The sequence below is a fragment of the Epinephelus fuscoguttatus genome, linkage group LG7 (assembly GCF_011397635.1).
Source record: "Epinephelus fuscoguttatus linkage group LG7, E.fuscoguttatus.final_Chr_v1".
Classification (NCBI taxonomy): Eukaryota; Metazoa; Chordata; class Actinopteri; order Perciformes; family Serranidae; genus Epinephelus; species Epinephelus fuscoguttatus.
In genome coordinates this window covers 15,660,085-15,675,795 of record NC_064758.1, presented here as the reverse complement: position 1 = coordinate 15,675,795, position 15,711 = coordinate 15,660,085, and the positions used below count along the sequence as shown (strand labels likewise).

Genomic DNA, 15,711 nt, shown 5'->3' with positions numbered 1-15,711 from the left:
ACTGGTGAGTAGACGAGCGTACACACTGAATCTCGAGCACTATAGGCCAGCGGTTCCCAACTGGTGGGTCGTAGGTCCATTCTTAATGGACCGCAAGTGACTTGCAAACATGTCAAGTCTGTGAAAAACACACGTCATTTTTAAGCACAGTACATTTTTGGCACAGAGCTTTTATTTTGAAGTGTTGTTTCCTGCTGTAGAGTGAGCGAATAACCTACAGCTTCTGGACTGAGACAGCAAACTAGCTCATGAACTAATGACTAAGCAGAAATCTGGACCGTGTGGCTACACCAGTTGGGAACCACTGCTTAAGGCACTATCCATGGCAGTTCCGATTATGGTATTGGTATCTGAGCAACTCTAGATTAAATCCCACCAGTCTATTCCACTGCAGGTCATCTCTCACTTCCTCTGTGTTGTTTTTAGACTGAACACGGTCATTCTTCATCTCACTGAAACAGCTCACAGCCGATGTGGTGTCACATCTTACTAATGACACTGTGTGTGTGTGTGTCTCTGTTGCAGAACTCCCAGAAGAAAAGAGGAGCACGACCCAACAACAAACCTGACAAGAAGCTCTGTCCACAGGTAACACACACGCGCACACACACACACACACACACACACACAAACAAACACACACGGCCACGTTTCCCTCGAACGGTTCAACAAATCAATAAGAGACACAAAATGCAGCTTCAGCAACTAAACCTTTTAGACACTTGAACCTGGAGAGACATTGATATTTATCCAACACACATACATACACACACACACGTATACAGGCAAGAGAGCATGTAACACAATCATAAATAACAAATAGCTGAGTGTGGAGTTAAAACATCTGCAGAATATGATGGAGGGAAGAGGAGAGAGAGGGGAAAGACACAAATACTGCAGTCGATACAAAGTGGGATGGATGGATTTATTGACTTTATACGGCAGAAAACCAGTTTCTCCACAGATACTCTTACATTTTCCACTCGTTATTAATGATTTTTGTGCAATTCTGTTTCTTAAAATAGTAAATTCATGATCAGGGGGTGAGAACCAGAGGGGTATAAGTGACATTTGACCAAATTTACTGGACAGCCAAAACAAAAAAATGACCATACTGTGTCCCAACTTTGTTTGAATTTTAATGTTAATATTAAAACTTCATGAACACAAAGATAACAGTGTATATTTAATGAATATTTTTTTCCATTTATTGAAAAAACTATGCCCTCACAAGTACCCCTTTAAGAGTGGGAAGAGCTCATCAAGAGCTTTCATTTGATTTTTATGACTCATTTTCGCCCCAAATGTCACTTGTGCCCCTCTGGTTCTCACCCCTATTCTTTATTGTGATGTAAAATAAAGTAATATACTTACTTAGAATAACCCCAATTGTGAAATGAGGATTTGAATGCTGTGCACACTGCACACAGTTACACAACTCAGTATTACATGTTATTACAACAGCAGTCCTGTCTGGAATTGTTTTTTCGTTTCCTCTTGTAGTCATATTCAGCACTGCAGTTGAAGGTGCCAGCTGAAAAATATGAAATACAGATAATAAATATCATATTTTCATCGTAGCTTTTTATGGCACCACCATCACCCGCGGCAGCTGTCGTCTCTGCAGAAATGTAATTGTGTGCACTGTAGGTGACTTGAAACCACAGAAACTGTGGCAGCCATTTCCTGCTGACATTGATTGGGTCAAACAAAGCAGCACTGGTTTCAATTTACGTAAGAATCGGAGTTATTTAGAAATATGCTTTTTGATTCCATCAGTCAGTCCCTGCAAGGTTTGATTCTCTCCACCAACATCATGATGAAGTGAAATGTGATCACTTTATGGAAATAATTTCATGCACAGAGGAACTTTAATATCATGAAGCATTTCCTGCAGCAGAAAGCATTTTTATGTCCCCATTATTATGCTTCTGGAGAGTGCCACTCTAATTAAAGTACATACACGGTTAATTATCTTTATTGTGAATCCTCCATTAAACAGCTGTTACTTCATTTATTGATCTTTATGGTTTATTGGAGGCTATTATTATCTTAATTTCTGCTTCAAACACTAGTTGAGTTCAGAACAGACAGTTGTGGCCAGTGGCCCCAGACAACCTTAGCCTGTCATGTTGGAAATCTATCATGTTTGATCCTTTAAGTGCGCTCCTGCCTCTCAGCTCATGACTGCGTTGTGTATGTGTTTCTCTGTTGTGTGTGACCTATTTCCTCTGAGGATCACACTCTATCTGTCCAAACAAGCCGTGTGCAGTTTGAAGCAGATAGATCAGCATTTCCTGTATTCCTCCTCATTACTTCTTCATCTGTCTGTGTTAACCTCACTTTTCCAAAGCCTTACTCCCTCCTGTATTTTTCTAAATCACTAAAATGATTCAAACACAGCTGAAAGAACTTTTCCCCTCTCTGTGAAACACTAGAAGGCTAAAGGAGCGAGAAGATTAGGTTTTACAGAAAACCAGAGAACATAGAGATACAGATTAAAAACCCTCAGGACTAAGATATCGCTACAGAAGGTGTTTGCGGTGAAGTTAATACTCTCACCACCATCCCTCTCCGTCTGCCAGCGCGAGCCCAGGCTTCCTCTCCAAGCCACATACCATAAATGGCTGTAAATTCGCTGGCCCTCGCCTCCCTTAATGTGGTTGGGAATGCTCCACAGGCCGTAAAACAAATACAGCCACAGAGCTGCTTCTGAGGAATGAGGTACGCGGGGTCACCTCAGGTCAGCAGCAGTTACTGAGTGTGAGATAGAGATACATACATGAGCATATATTTATGTTGAGAGCGTTGTACAGCTCCTAAAAAAGGGGGAGACGAGTTAAGAGCTGCATCAACTGTTTGGTTGTTTTGCCACTAGGCTGGAAAAGTCCCGCAGCAAGCTGACAGAAACACAGCCCTTCTGGAGATGGTTTGGCTAACGTGGTGCAAACAGTTTTTTTTACGCATCCAGCAGACACAGAGCCACATTAGCATTTATCTGGAGCCATGTTTGAGGCCACCTAGACTCACAAGTCAGTCTTTAGACACTATGCTTAACTAAAGACTGATGACTTTCTCCCTGATTTTGTGTTTAGATGGGCGGATACAATTTCAGAGTTTAAAAAAACTCTCTACGTTGCAGAACCAGTAGTAAATCTGCAGGGCGGTCCTTCGGTGGCTCGCTGAACTCTTGTGCTTGTAAACATAGTCCGACTCGAAACACGTGTAGCGGTACAAAATGGCTCAACCATGCTCGCAGAAAACTCTGTCAAAGTTAGTGGATGTTTGTCGCATTTGCGGCGACACATTCTCGCCAACTAAAAGAAACAAACATAATCTTTTACAAGGCCATGACTCATCCGTCTGGCCGGACTATAGAGGGAATCGCCTTGTAGACAACAAGGCGATTCCCTCTATAGTCCGGGTAGAAAACCAGCAGAGCTTTTAGCTATATATATATATAGCCTATATATCACATTTTTCACATCACTGTATCACCATTTAGACTAATCCGATGTTTGTAAAGTCTATAAACACAATGATTGAACAAACATTACTATTTCTGTGTGCACGTTTAGCTGGGCTAACCGTTAGCTGTTAGCCCTGTTAGCCGTTAGCAGTGCCTGTAATAGGTCATTAAACGGTCCATGAAAAAAATATCTTGTCCAGCGGATATCTTAGTTACAACATGATTGAGCTAGCAAAGAAGTTTTGTGTTGCTGTGTGTGGTATTTATTCAGTTTTGGGAAATCACAATGTCTAGAAAGCATCAGTTGACAGGGACAACTAACATCTGTTAAAAACCTCCTGTTGTCGGATACGACATGAAACTACTCCAGTTAGCTCAATCATGTTGTAACTAAGACATCCGCTGGAAAAAATATTTTCTTACGGATGAGCACACGTTTGATAAAACAGAGTTTAATCTCTCGGCATCCATTTTCAAGCTCTCTGTGTGCTTGTTTCCTTGTGGACGAAAAAAGGGGGAGCGCACATTTCCGAGAAGGCGTGTCCTTTTCAAAAATGCAAGAGGTGTTGCTTTGTTGCCAGCTGTTTTTGCCGGTGTGTTAAACACACTTTAGAAAGGAGTGTCCCCAGACTATCAGAAGGCGGAGATCTCTGATTGTCTGGTGGCAAGACTAGAGGCCACCTGATGAACGTCAGTTCAATATCCACTCTCTTTTAGCTCTGTTTTGGTCTCTACCAACTCCTGAGGAAGATTTCTGGCTCTTTAGCAGCTAAATTCTCCGCTGTGTTTATCCAGCTAGTCGCTAACTGTTGTCTGTCTACTCTTTGGTGGGCAGGTTCAAACAGGTCATCAGAGCATACAGTAAATGTGCCATAATACTAAAATGATTTATTAAAGCTGTAGATGGTAACTTTTATAAAAGATAACTTTTTCACACAACACTAAGGAGGAGGAGTCTGTTTTGCAGCTGCCAATCAAGTCAATCGCTTAGTAAACTGCGGTCAAACTGTCAAACTAGGCAGCGCTGAGTCAAGATTCTTTTACTGCAATGTCTGTTTCTCACCTCGAATGTTTTCAAAAACAGATTTTAGTGTACTGTTGTACAGTTGCTGTAAAATGACAAAGTTCTTTCCAGCCAGTTGGAGGCCATTGGTAAGTAGGTTGACTGTTTTCAAAATGGCGGCTGGATGACAAACTTTCTCATTAACAGCTAAACAGTACACTAAAATGTGTTTTAGGGGAGAAATAGGCAGTGCAGTAACAGGATGTTGATTCATATTTGATCAGTGCTGCCTAGTTTGACAATTTTACTATAGTTCACAAGCAGTGATTAACAGCTGTGTTAGAGCCTCCTCAGCTCTGATTGGTTGTTTTTGATGCCGTCCATTCGAGCAAATGCCATTAGAGGAAGTTAGAGGGGCGGAGGGACATGATTTTTTACAACTGTCTCATGTTCCTTTTTTTTCAGAATATAGTGACAGTTTCCGCAAATATGCTGCAAAGTTATTTTGATAAAAGTTACCGACTGTAGCTTTAAAAGACACTAAAATGCTGCACAGAGTCACAGAGTTGGTGATCATTCTATGATTTCTGCACTGTGAGTGATGTCATTGACAACGGAGTCAGTTGATTCAGCGTTTACAGTGAAACAGTGTAGCTTTTGAAAAAAGACACAACGCATTCTTTATTTTACAAACAGAAGTTTAATTCATAGACAGTAACACACACTCTCAATAAGATACTCAGTTTTTTTTTACAGTTTATGTTATCTGGTGTTAGCAAACTTTAGATAGACATTGGTGTATTACTAATGAATTTATGATTCTCCTTTACTTGTGCTACTCTTAACAACATGTTTTAACCTTCACCATTATCCCATAACTGCTACGTAGGACCACAGTGGCTGCTGTGCAGAATGACATAGCCATGCTTTAAATCCAAATACTAGTCATTGTAGTTTTAAGGTACCACAGTACCTATAATGCTTCTTCCACTACTGTGTGTAGTGTAATTTGCTTAGTCATTTGGGAGCTACTCTCAGTCTTGCAGTTCTGTATTTTGTAAAGTTAGTTAGTTAGTAAATATTCATTTCATATGCTGTCTGACGTCTGAGGCGAACCACTAATGAGTGTGTTTTCTGGAGTTTCTCTGTTTCCTTTTTTTCCTCACGAGGAACAAACACAGCACGATTCTGACCTCACCATTTGGTAGCTGAAAGCCGCAAGCAAGTCAAATAGCTCTTTGTCATTATTTCTCAAGTTCAAGGCGATTTTAAATAGAATGAAAAACCAGTTCATCCCAGTTGGGTTGCAGGACTGTGACGGATTGTGGCTTGTGTTCAAATGACAGACAAGCAAACAGTTCAGTGCAGCATAGAACTGTAGAGATGATGGCCAAACATCACCGGGGTTTTAAAAATACTCAACTTTACCGAACATCAAAAAAATAATTCAATGACAAAATCATCACATGCTTCACTCTAAAGTTCTGATGTTGTCCAGTTGTCAGTCTGGATGGCTTTAAGTCACCTTGTTGTGTGTCCTGTGTGTGTTTGATTGTGTGTCTGCACAGTTCCCATGCATTTATTCATCTGTCTGCAGCGTTTCCGTGCCTGTCAGGTTCTCTGTCCATCTCTATATAACGTCTTTCCCCAGGTGGACAGATTGAAGTGGCCTCCTTCCTTTGTCTGTCTCTTGTCTTTCTGATCTTTGTCTTTGTCTCCCACTTTTTATCATTTTCTGTCCTTTTTTTATTCTGAATAATGGCAAACACAAATGGAACATTTCTTTCATTTGGATTAATTGGCTTTCATTTTATTTAGTATCAAGACAGTGCACTGATCACATTCAATCTCACACCTTGACAACAAAACTCATTCAGCATTTTCCATGTGGTCATTTTTAACCTGCAAGTAGACTTGGGCGGTATCTGTTCCTGTTTAATTTTCATAATTATAGTATATTCAATTCAGCTTAGTTTTGGCGGGGTATACAGTATACAACAGTATTTGTGTAAGAAAAAAAAAGAAAAAAAAGCTAAGCTACTTGTTATATAAATCATTATAGCATGTCATTATCTATCATTTCTAGTATGCAATTAGCCTACTTAGACAACTCTTGCTGGGGGTAAATACTGATTGCCCATAGAATAATGAATAAATTGGAAATAAGGACCCTCTGACACCATGGGGGATACCAGAGGTTGAATGGAGATGATGTAATGAATAAAATTAAGTGTCTAATAAACTGCTTTTAATGCTACAAGAAGTCATCTCAAGATAAAGGTATATGTGGCAATACTCCCAAATGGGAGTCCTGTAGCGTTATCCCCACCACTTGCCATCACCATCTTTCTCAGCTCAGCTGCCTTTTTCACCAGTAGAGACTGACCTCTGGTTGCATGTAGTGTGAACTACATCACCTCAATACAGCATCTCCATATCAGTTTAAAGGAAATGACCACTTTAGAATGAAAATACAGACAGTACTTACTCACCTTCATGCTGACAAGAAGTCCAGTGTAGTTTTTTAATCCACAAAACTCATTTAGGGTATCGGAGGATAACAGCTAGCCAGAGTAACAGCTACACTTGAAATGCATGGAACCCACATTTTGAAAATGTAATAAAACTCCGCTAATGTATTTCAAAAACGTCAGAACAGCTCGTCCGTCGTAATCCAAGTGCCCTGAAGCCGCAGCATGCAAAATTGACTTGAGGAGACATAATTTAATTTGCGAGATGTGTTTACATGGCAACTCGCAAGACTCGAGAACAAGTCTCACGCGAGTTGCCATGTAAACACAGCACGCCTGCAGGCTAACTGTCCGAGGTGAGAAATTATGCTATAAAAGTGGAGTAAATTATGTCTCCTCAAGTCAATTTTGCATGCCGCAGCTTCAGGGCACTTGGATTACGACGGACGAGCCGTTCTGACATTTCTGAAATGCATTAGCGGAGTTTTATTACATTTTCAAAATTATTTTGGACGTGGGTTCCATGCACTTCAATTGTATGGAAAAATCTGGCTACCTCTTATCCTCTGATACCCCAAACGAGTTTTGTGGATTAAAAAACTACACTGGACTTCTTGTCGGCATGAGGGTCAGTAAGTACTGTCTATATTTTCATTCTAAAGTGGTCATTTCCTTTAATAGAAAGAGGAGCGTCTGTATTTTTTACAGTATTGAAAATCATACCTTCAGGATTTCTAAATTCCACTGTATACCGTAGTACGGTGATTACTACCCAAGGCTACCCTCAATATCTGACACAACTGAATTGGTTTATACATTACTGGTTTCCTTTCTGAGAGTTTGCATCATACATGGATAAACATGAAAATTATCAGTAGCATTCACATTTCTATCAAGGTCCACTTTCAACATTTTCTCTTAAATCGAAAACAGTTCAGGCTAGGACAGCACCAAATGGCTTCTGTCATTAGTGATTAACATATTGATTATTTTTCAACTCATTAGTTAATTGGTAATTGTCCATTGCTAGTCTGACCAAAACAAGTTAAAAAAAAAACAAAAAAAAAAACAAAACTCAGAACGATTTTCCACAAGTAATAAAATTGATAGAAACTGGAACATACAAATGTTTGGCTTTTCAATTTAATCAATAACTTTAAAAAGACAAATCAATTACTACAATGTCTCTCAGTTAATTTAGCATTAATTGATCATTTAATCAATTGTTACAGGCCTAAAACAGGAATTCTACATTGCATGATAACAGATATGTGTGCGTCATGTCAGACTCTCTGTGATACAGCAGTTTTTGTATCGACGTCACTTCAGTGCTCTCCTCTCTTTCCGTCCCGTCACTGCAGGAGGACAGTTCAGACCTGAAGTGTCAGCTCCACTTTGCCAAAGAGGAATCAGCCCTGATGTGCAAGAAGCTGACCAAGCTGGTGAAGGACAGCGAGGCCATGAAGGAGGAGCTGGCCAAATACAGGTCGCTGTATGGAGACGTCAACGCCTCGCTCACCGTAGAGGAGGTGAGGATGGAGGATGGTAAAATCTGACAAGGAAGTTTGTCAGATTTTACTTTGTCATTAGTCATAAAGCAGAGATTACTGTCTGGAGAATAAAAAGCTGCCACACACTGGAAGAGTTGGGAGAAGGAGGAGGATTTTGATTTCACCTTTAGAGGCGTGATACAGAAGTGTTTTCTGACAACACCTTAAGGAAATTAAAAAACCCAAGTTTCCATCTTTTCTTACCATTTAACTCTGAACCTCTTAATGTTTGTCTGAGAGCTGCAAAACAGGCTATTATAGTGGTCGTGGTTTGAAAATATTCCCTCCCTTTGTACCCATATAAAACCCAAATGCCAAAAACGCCTGGGAAAACTCTACAGAGGTGCATTTGTATTGTTTTAGAAACAGCCAAAACACTCTGCAGAACTCATTAAATCCAACTCTTTTGAGCCATCTCACTGGCTAAAGCTGAAAACAACAGACGGACTCAGTAGTTGTCACTTGTGTGTTGAGGATTTAAATGTCCAGGACTGGTAATTCTGAAAACATTGTCATTACTATTGAAAGTGTTATTAACATGACAGTTTGTCCTTTGCATCATGGTGGAAAAAATTGGTTTAAAAAATACTTACAAGCACTTAAATAACAGTGTCAACCCTGTGAGTCCCGCCGCATTGCAGGCTATCCCAGCCGACATTCCTGTCTTTCCTGTCCTACCGTGGTACCAACCATGTTCTGCTAGCTTCTCAGGAAGGGGGCAAAATAATGCTCCAAAGTGAGCATTGACCATTTTTTTCAATTCTCATGTGGTTTAACATACTTGAATTTAGCACCCAAACTGTGTAACAAATGGTATCAACTCAAAAATTGCTGTAACAACTTATGAGACAGAAATAAGCATGGGAATGGCCGCCATATACCTCCATCATAATGCATAATCTAAGCTACACTCTAACCCTGTAAAATTTAATGAGGCGCCTAATCAAAACAAAATATTTATTGAAGAGTTATAACTAGAAAAGTGTGACACACAGCACTGAGCTGCATCTCAAATTAATCGTCAGGTTCCCAGCTTTCAGATAATGTAAACCACTTCTTTGTGGCACATGCCGTTGATCTGTTATCTCCCCCTAAAGGTCTCCTGTCCCCGCCAAAAAAAGACAAATATGGGTCTATGTGGGTCTCAAAGGTCAGCACTTAATTTTAAAGTGTGTGAATGACCAGGTGGGAGGTGAGTAAGGAACTGGTTCTCCTCTCCTTATGTCTTTTTATATGACTCCCCCTCAGGTTGCTGACTCCCCCCATACCCGTGAGGCAGAGATCAGAGTCCACCTAAAGCTGGTGGAGGAGGAGGCCAACCTGCTGAGTCGACGCATTGTGGAGCTGGAGGTGGAGAACAGGGGGCTGCGAGCTGAGATGGACGACATGAAGGGACCACAAGGTAGTTTTTAATCTCACCTAATCAGTCAATTATACATTTCCATAATTCATTTATCAGAGGCGTGAGCTCCTCTGGAGACGGAAATAATCTTGAATCTACAGGTATAATTAGCAAATTGGAAAAGGTGTAAAATGTGGCTGGAACTATTTTTTTTTTCATTAATTATCGTCCATGGTATTCTTGGTGTTAGAAGATCGGCAATGCTTACCTTAAATGCCAAACACTTGTATAACTAGTTTGAACTTTAAGGGTAAGTTAGGCTAACTAGCTAGCTTATAATTAATTTATCAATTTCTGAGTTAAAGTAAAATAAAAAGTAATGTAAAGTGTGTTCACACAACTATCTGACACAAAAATAATACACTGAAAGTTATCAATCTTAGCAAGAAAATATATTTCCCAAAATGTTGAACTGTTCCTTTAAGATCATATTTGCTCCCCTCGTTTCAGACATGTTTTGGACATTTATATTTCATACATTTTAGTCTGTTCCTCTGTTGCTTTCTCAATTTTTTGACCTTTCATTGTTTCTATAGATGGTCCTCAGGAGCTTACTGGTGTTGGTGGTGGTCTTGGCTTAGGAGGAGGAGCCATGGTACTCGGGGGAGGGGCCTCATCTGAAAACGTCATGGAGCTCCAGAGACACCTCCAGTTTGTAGAAGAGGAGGCGGAGCTACTGAGGAGGTCTCTCATCGAGATGGAGGAACAGAACAAACTTCTGATGAATGAGATTAACCGCTATAAATCTGACCTCCCGCCGCCGACATCCACGCTGTCGTCCAATTCACTGGTGTCGCTAACGGACGGCCTGCTCAACGACAGCCCAGTGCACACTATACAGGAAGGGGCGGTGCTTATCAGCACAGACGCCCCAGCCCAGGAGGAGGAGCTCAGACTGGCCAGGCTTCAGATTGGAGAACTGAGCGGGAAGGTGAAGAAGCTGCAGTACGAGAACCGAGTGCTCCTGTCCAACCTGCAGCGCTGCGATCTGGCCTCCTACCATTCGCCTTCCTCCTCCTCTTCTTCCTCACTACGACTGGCTCTGGAGACTGACGCAGAGGCTGGAGACTCAGCTGAGTGTCTCCCAAGGTATTCCAAGTTTTTAGTTTCCCTTATAACATTTTTTTGGGTGAAACTGGGTTTTTACAATGTGAATGTCTGACCAAAATTGCTTGAAAATCCAGATTTTCTCCAGATATGCACAGGCTTGATAAGAGATTAGAAGAACCCACAGTTATGTTAGACTGAGAATGATAATTCTTGACCTTGGAAACAGAGGGTGACAAAAAATAAATCACACCACAGCTACCATTTTGTAGCTCTCTGTGAACTTTTGATCATCTCCAGCAGAGTTCACCCAGTTATCATGGAATCACAGATGTTTGAATTTTCATTTTTCTGAGCACCTAAAGGTGAACAATGAACTTTCAGTCTCGACTTTTAAGCTACCAGGCATGAGAAGTCCTGACTGTACTTCCTCTGTTTTTCCCTCAGCCCGCCTCACCGCAAAGAGCCAGTAGGGGGTGAGACTGACGCCCTGGAGATAAAGGAGCGGAAAAAGAAGATCGAGGACAACGCTGACGCACCAACCTCACTCCCAGGGTACCTGGGGCAGAAGGACCATGATGCCTTGCTGGCCATGAGGGACCAGGCTCGCTTGGTTTCCACGGCGATACAGCTCCTGACCTCCCCCGAGTCTAACTGCCTCTCCTCCTCCCCATCCATCTATCACAAGGTCTGCAGCAATGAGGCAGCAGAGCCGTGTGACCTGGAGAAACCTCAGCCTCACAGCCAGGTACATGTCCTCTGTGGTAGATGAAGCCTTTGCATTTCGAAAGAGTCAGCTTTTTCAGGATGTTCATGAAAGCTGAATAGATAACCCTGTGGCTCTTTAATCATTTTCTCATAATTTTCTTACTAAAACTTTGCAATGTATGTATTAAAACAGCATCTGATTCATAGAGTAATTATTGTTTGTCTCTAAAATAGCCTTTGTTGTGATTGATGATAGCTATAGTCCAGTGCCATATAGAGAAAATAGATATGTTAAAGTCCCCTCCAGACTCAGATTTATACTCTGCATGATTAATGTTTAGTTTAACATTGTTTTCCTACGTAAAAAGTCAAAAAGAAACTCTGAAAAGGGGCCGGAAGCAGATCTGCTCTTTCTTTTTCAATGAAAAATTCTGGATTTGCCCTCTGCACAACGCACCACTGCCGCTTGCAGTAGGCTTCGCTTTCGCTGTCTCCAGTGCTAGCTTGACCGGTGAAAGAGCAGTGTGCATTAAGATGGCCGGAGCTGGAGTTAAAGTGAACATTGGAGAGATTTAGCCATGCATGTTTGAGCCTTAGTTCGGCCCTAGACTCGGATAAGGAGTCTGTTGTGCACCAAAATTGGCGACTAGCAGACGTATCAGAAAGGTAGGTGTAGTTAGCATCTTTTATTTGTTTATGTTGTTTGTAACCTTGTAGGCTAACTGGCAGCAGTGGCTGTGAAACATACACTATTATCTGCTACGATGTTACAGTGTGTTCACATTGGTCCAGTTTAGATCCAAATACTGCACACTCTAAAAAGTTTGCTGTCAAGACTCTCACGATGCTAACTCTGATCCCTGTCCTGAGAAGTCCACTCTGGGCTGGAGGCTTCGGGTTTCTTACCGGTGTTGTGCGAAGTCTGTTCCCCCTGTCAATATGTGTTTCCATATTAGACAGCAAATGGCTTTCGTATTAGTGACATACTTATCAGATTTTAGGGAAGTAAATAGACATCGCCCCCTTCAGTAGAGGAATGTGAAAACACCTCTCTACTGACAAACTTTGTACAGAGCGTCAGATATTTTAGGAGACATAGAAAGAACAGAAACACATTTTTGAGTGTAGGGGATCTTTAAATAAGATGAATTAAGCTCTTCAAGAGCAGCATGACTTAATATTAGTCACCGGAAGAAACTGTTCAGATTTTCTGATGATTCAAGGAGAGAAGTGACCAGAGCTGTTCAATGAATCAGCTACCTTTCTAAGCCTCGGTGTATTTTCCCTTGAGTCACAATAATCCCCAATTTAACAACATTTAAATGGCAACATCGGATCACTTTATTTCTTTGGTTCAACTGAAGGAAGAGAAACTACAGGAGTGAAGAACACAGCCTCAGTGACAGTTGTTTAATCTTTCTGCTTTGACACTTTTTCTTGCAGTGATTGTTCAGCTACCACAACCTATCATTCATCAGCTCAAGCTGTTCCCTCACACAGCTAATAATGACTAACAGTATTATAAAGTCTGTGATTTCTTTGATGCCCAGATTTCAGAGCTGTCTGACCTGGCGGACCGGCCTCTAGTTGGTGCTCTGACCAGCAGGCTCCAGGCCCTACACACACAGCTACAGGCCTTTGTGGAGCGGGTCGACAACCTGGGTAAACCTCCAGCAGGTGCGAGGGACCCTCAGGTGGAAGGAGCATCTCCTCTGCCCTCACCCTGCACCTCCCTCCCATGCTCTGGAGACGAGCAGAATGGACTGAACACTGCCGCGGAGAAGGTACAAGACAAGAGACACCCTCCTCCCTCTCACTCCTTGTCACTCTGTCTCTTTCATTTATTATCAGTCTCTTTTTTTTAAACTTTTGCCTTTGTTGAGTTTTTATTTTCTGTTGTCACTGGTTTGTTTTTCTGTTCTTCAGTTTTGTCTTTGGTCCAGTGCCTAATCATTAGTTTGGCTGAATAACACTCCCAGTCTCATCTTAACACGCTGCTTTAGTTTCTCCTCACAGTGGAGGATGGATTTACACAGCATGCTCAAATCTGATGCGCTGATGTGTTAACTGAGATGCTTCCAACATGGCTGTAAATGGACAAATAGCCCTTAAATGGCAAACATAAATGTAAGACTATGAACATAAACCAGCCATTGCTATATGTATTGATAAGATGAATTCAGATTTGAGCTGCCAGTGTAAACCTCTCCACGCGATGCCACCCATAACCTCTGCATGCTGTTAAATCACCTCCTAACCTGGTATTTCGATGTTGCTTTAGGCCTCAAATGGAGCCTGTTTGTATGCATGGACATAGTGGGGTTATTAAGAGCACATGAAGCATCATTTATTTATATATATATTTTCATCAGCATATCATAAAACCAATTCAACATACAGTCTGGGTTTACATCTAGTGTGGTTGAACAATATTGCTTATATCTAAAGATTTATTTATTTGCACCGATTTGCACACATTTATGGTGTAACTGAGTGTGGCGTCATGATAGAGGCTGGCAGGATTGATTGTATCGTACAGTCCCGAGTAAGATTCAGTGAGGTGAATTCTGTAGCATCATGCAGTGTAGCTGACTAGCAAATAATTAACTATAAACATAGACTAAAAGCGCTATCTGACACAGTTTTCATTTGAATATTTTGTTTAAAAATCTAGAAGGTGTAAGACCAGTGTTTAGCTGCTAGTAGATGCATATTATGCAGGGATTGTTGGTTATTGTTTGTAAACACAACATTCAATTCAAATCAATTCAATTCAATTCAATACAATTCGATTCAATTTTATTTATAAAGCCCAATATCAGGTATCACAGTTTGCCTCAGAGGGCTTCGCAGCATACGACATCCCTCTGTCCTTAGACCCTCACAGTGGATAAGGAAAAAATCCTTTAATAAGGTTAACTCCTCAGCCCCTCTTACAAAAATTAAGCCAAAATGTCCCAAATATGGCTGCAGCCATCTTGCACTGGTGACATCATTTCGAGCCAGTCTGTGCAGTAGTCTTTTCCGCGATTTCAAGTTCCCGCCCACACACCCATACAACCAATCGCAGGCACCGCCATTAATCCTTAGCACACCGATTGGTGCACATAGCTGTCAATCATGACATCAAACCCTCTTTTTATACCATCAAATAACTAATTAAAGCCAAACTTATCAGGAAAAAAATTAACGCTTAAAAAAAAATTACTTGAAGTGTACTTTGAGTTTTATTTTGGCCCATGTCCCATCTGCTAACATGGAGGGGGCGAGGTTTATGACCTGAACTGAAGCCGACCACCAGGGGTTGATCAAGATTTTTTGGCTTTACTTTTAAGGACTTGTCATGTCCTCCAACTTTATATCAGGTCATGGCTTGTATTTACACTGCAAGCTACTGTAATCATTGTATGGAACATTACAATTGTTGTAATGGAGAAGCCAATATAGCAAGCTAGCTAACTGAGCTAACCGCCAGCACCTACCTGTCCAACAGAAAACAGGCCAACTCTGAGTTAGTCTTCATCCCTATCCTCTACCTTGGTGTTCGCAGTGAAATTGAAAGTGAAAGCCAATCCCAGATTCAGTCTTGTTTTAGAACAAGCTGTGTCTGCTTGGCTTTTTGCCTCGCTGCATTTGCGTTTTTCTGCGACGTGTCTGCGATTTTCATAGCTACTTTTTGGATGCATGCTGCTCACAGTCTTGCACCTAGTCCCTATCCTTTTTTTAAAGCCCCGACCTCACCTAAACAGTGTTATTTTCTTGGAGCTACATGCCCAGAAAAGTCCCAAAGATAGCAAAATAAGAAGAAAATGAGAAGTCAAAGGCAGAGTGCAGAGTCTTTGTAGGTACAGACACCACCACACTCAATCATAAGTGATTAATGAGAGGAATTTCTTTTGTTGGGGTCTATACATATTTCTTTAAGGAAAATCCTGCTTAGTACACTTTTAAGTTGTTCTGACATTGATAGAAACACAAGACTTGAAAACAACTTCAAAACTGACTCTATACTTTCATCACTATAACGACAGTCATTAAAATCCATCGTTTGTATGAGAAGA

At 41.1% G+C, this 15,711-nt stretch overlaps 1 protein-coding gene across 2 annotated transcripts in view; it reads left to right on the top strand.

Moving 5' to 3' along the window:
* Window positions 1-15,711, top strand: part of soga1 (suppressor of glucose, autophagy associated 1) — a 142,782-nt gene that overhangs the window by 88,608 nt on the left and 38,463 nt on the right. For both annotated transcript variants that reach the window (XM_049582001.1, XM_049582000.1), the window contains exons 5-10: window positions 526-588; window positions 8,305-8,472; window positions 9,742-9,895; window positions 10,432-10,984; window positions 11,390-11,690; window positions 13,201-13,434. In XM_049582001.1, the coding sequence (XP_049437958.1) occupies window positions 526-588; window positions 8,305-8,472; window positions 9,742-9,895; window positions 10,432-10,984; window positions 11,390-11,690; window positions 13,201-13,434 (1,473 nt within the window). The remainder of the gene's footprint in view (window positions 1-525; window positions 589-8,304; window positions 8,473-9,741; window positions 9,896-10,431; window positions 10,985-11,389; window positions 11,691-13,200; window positions 13,435-15,711) is intronic.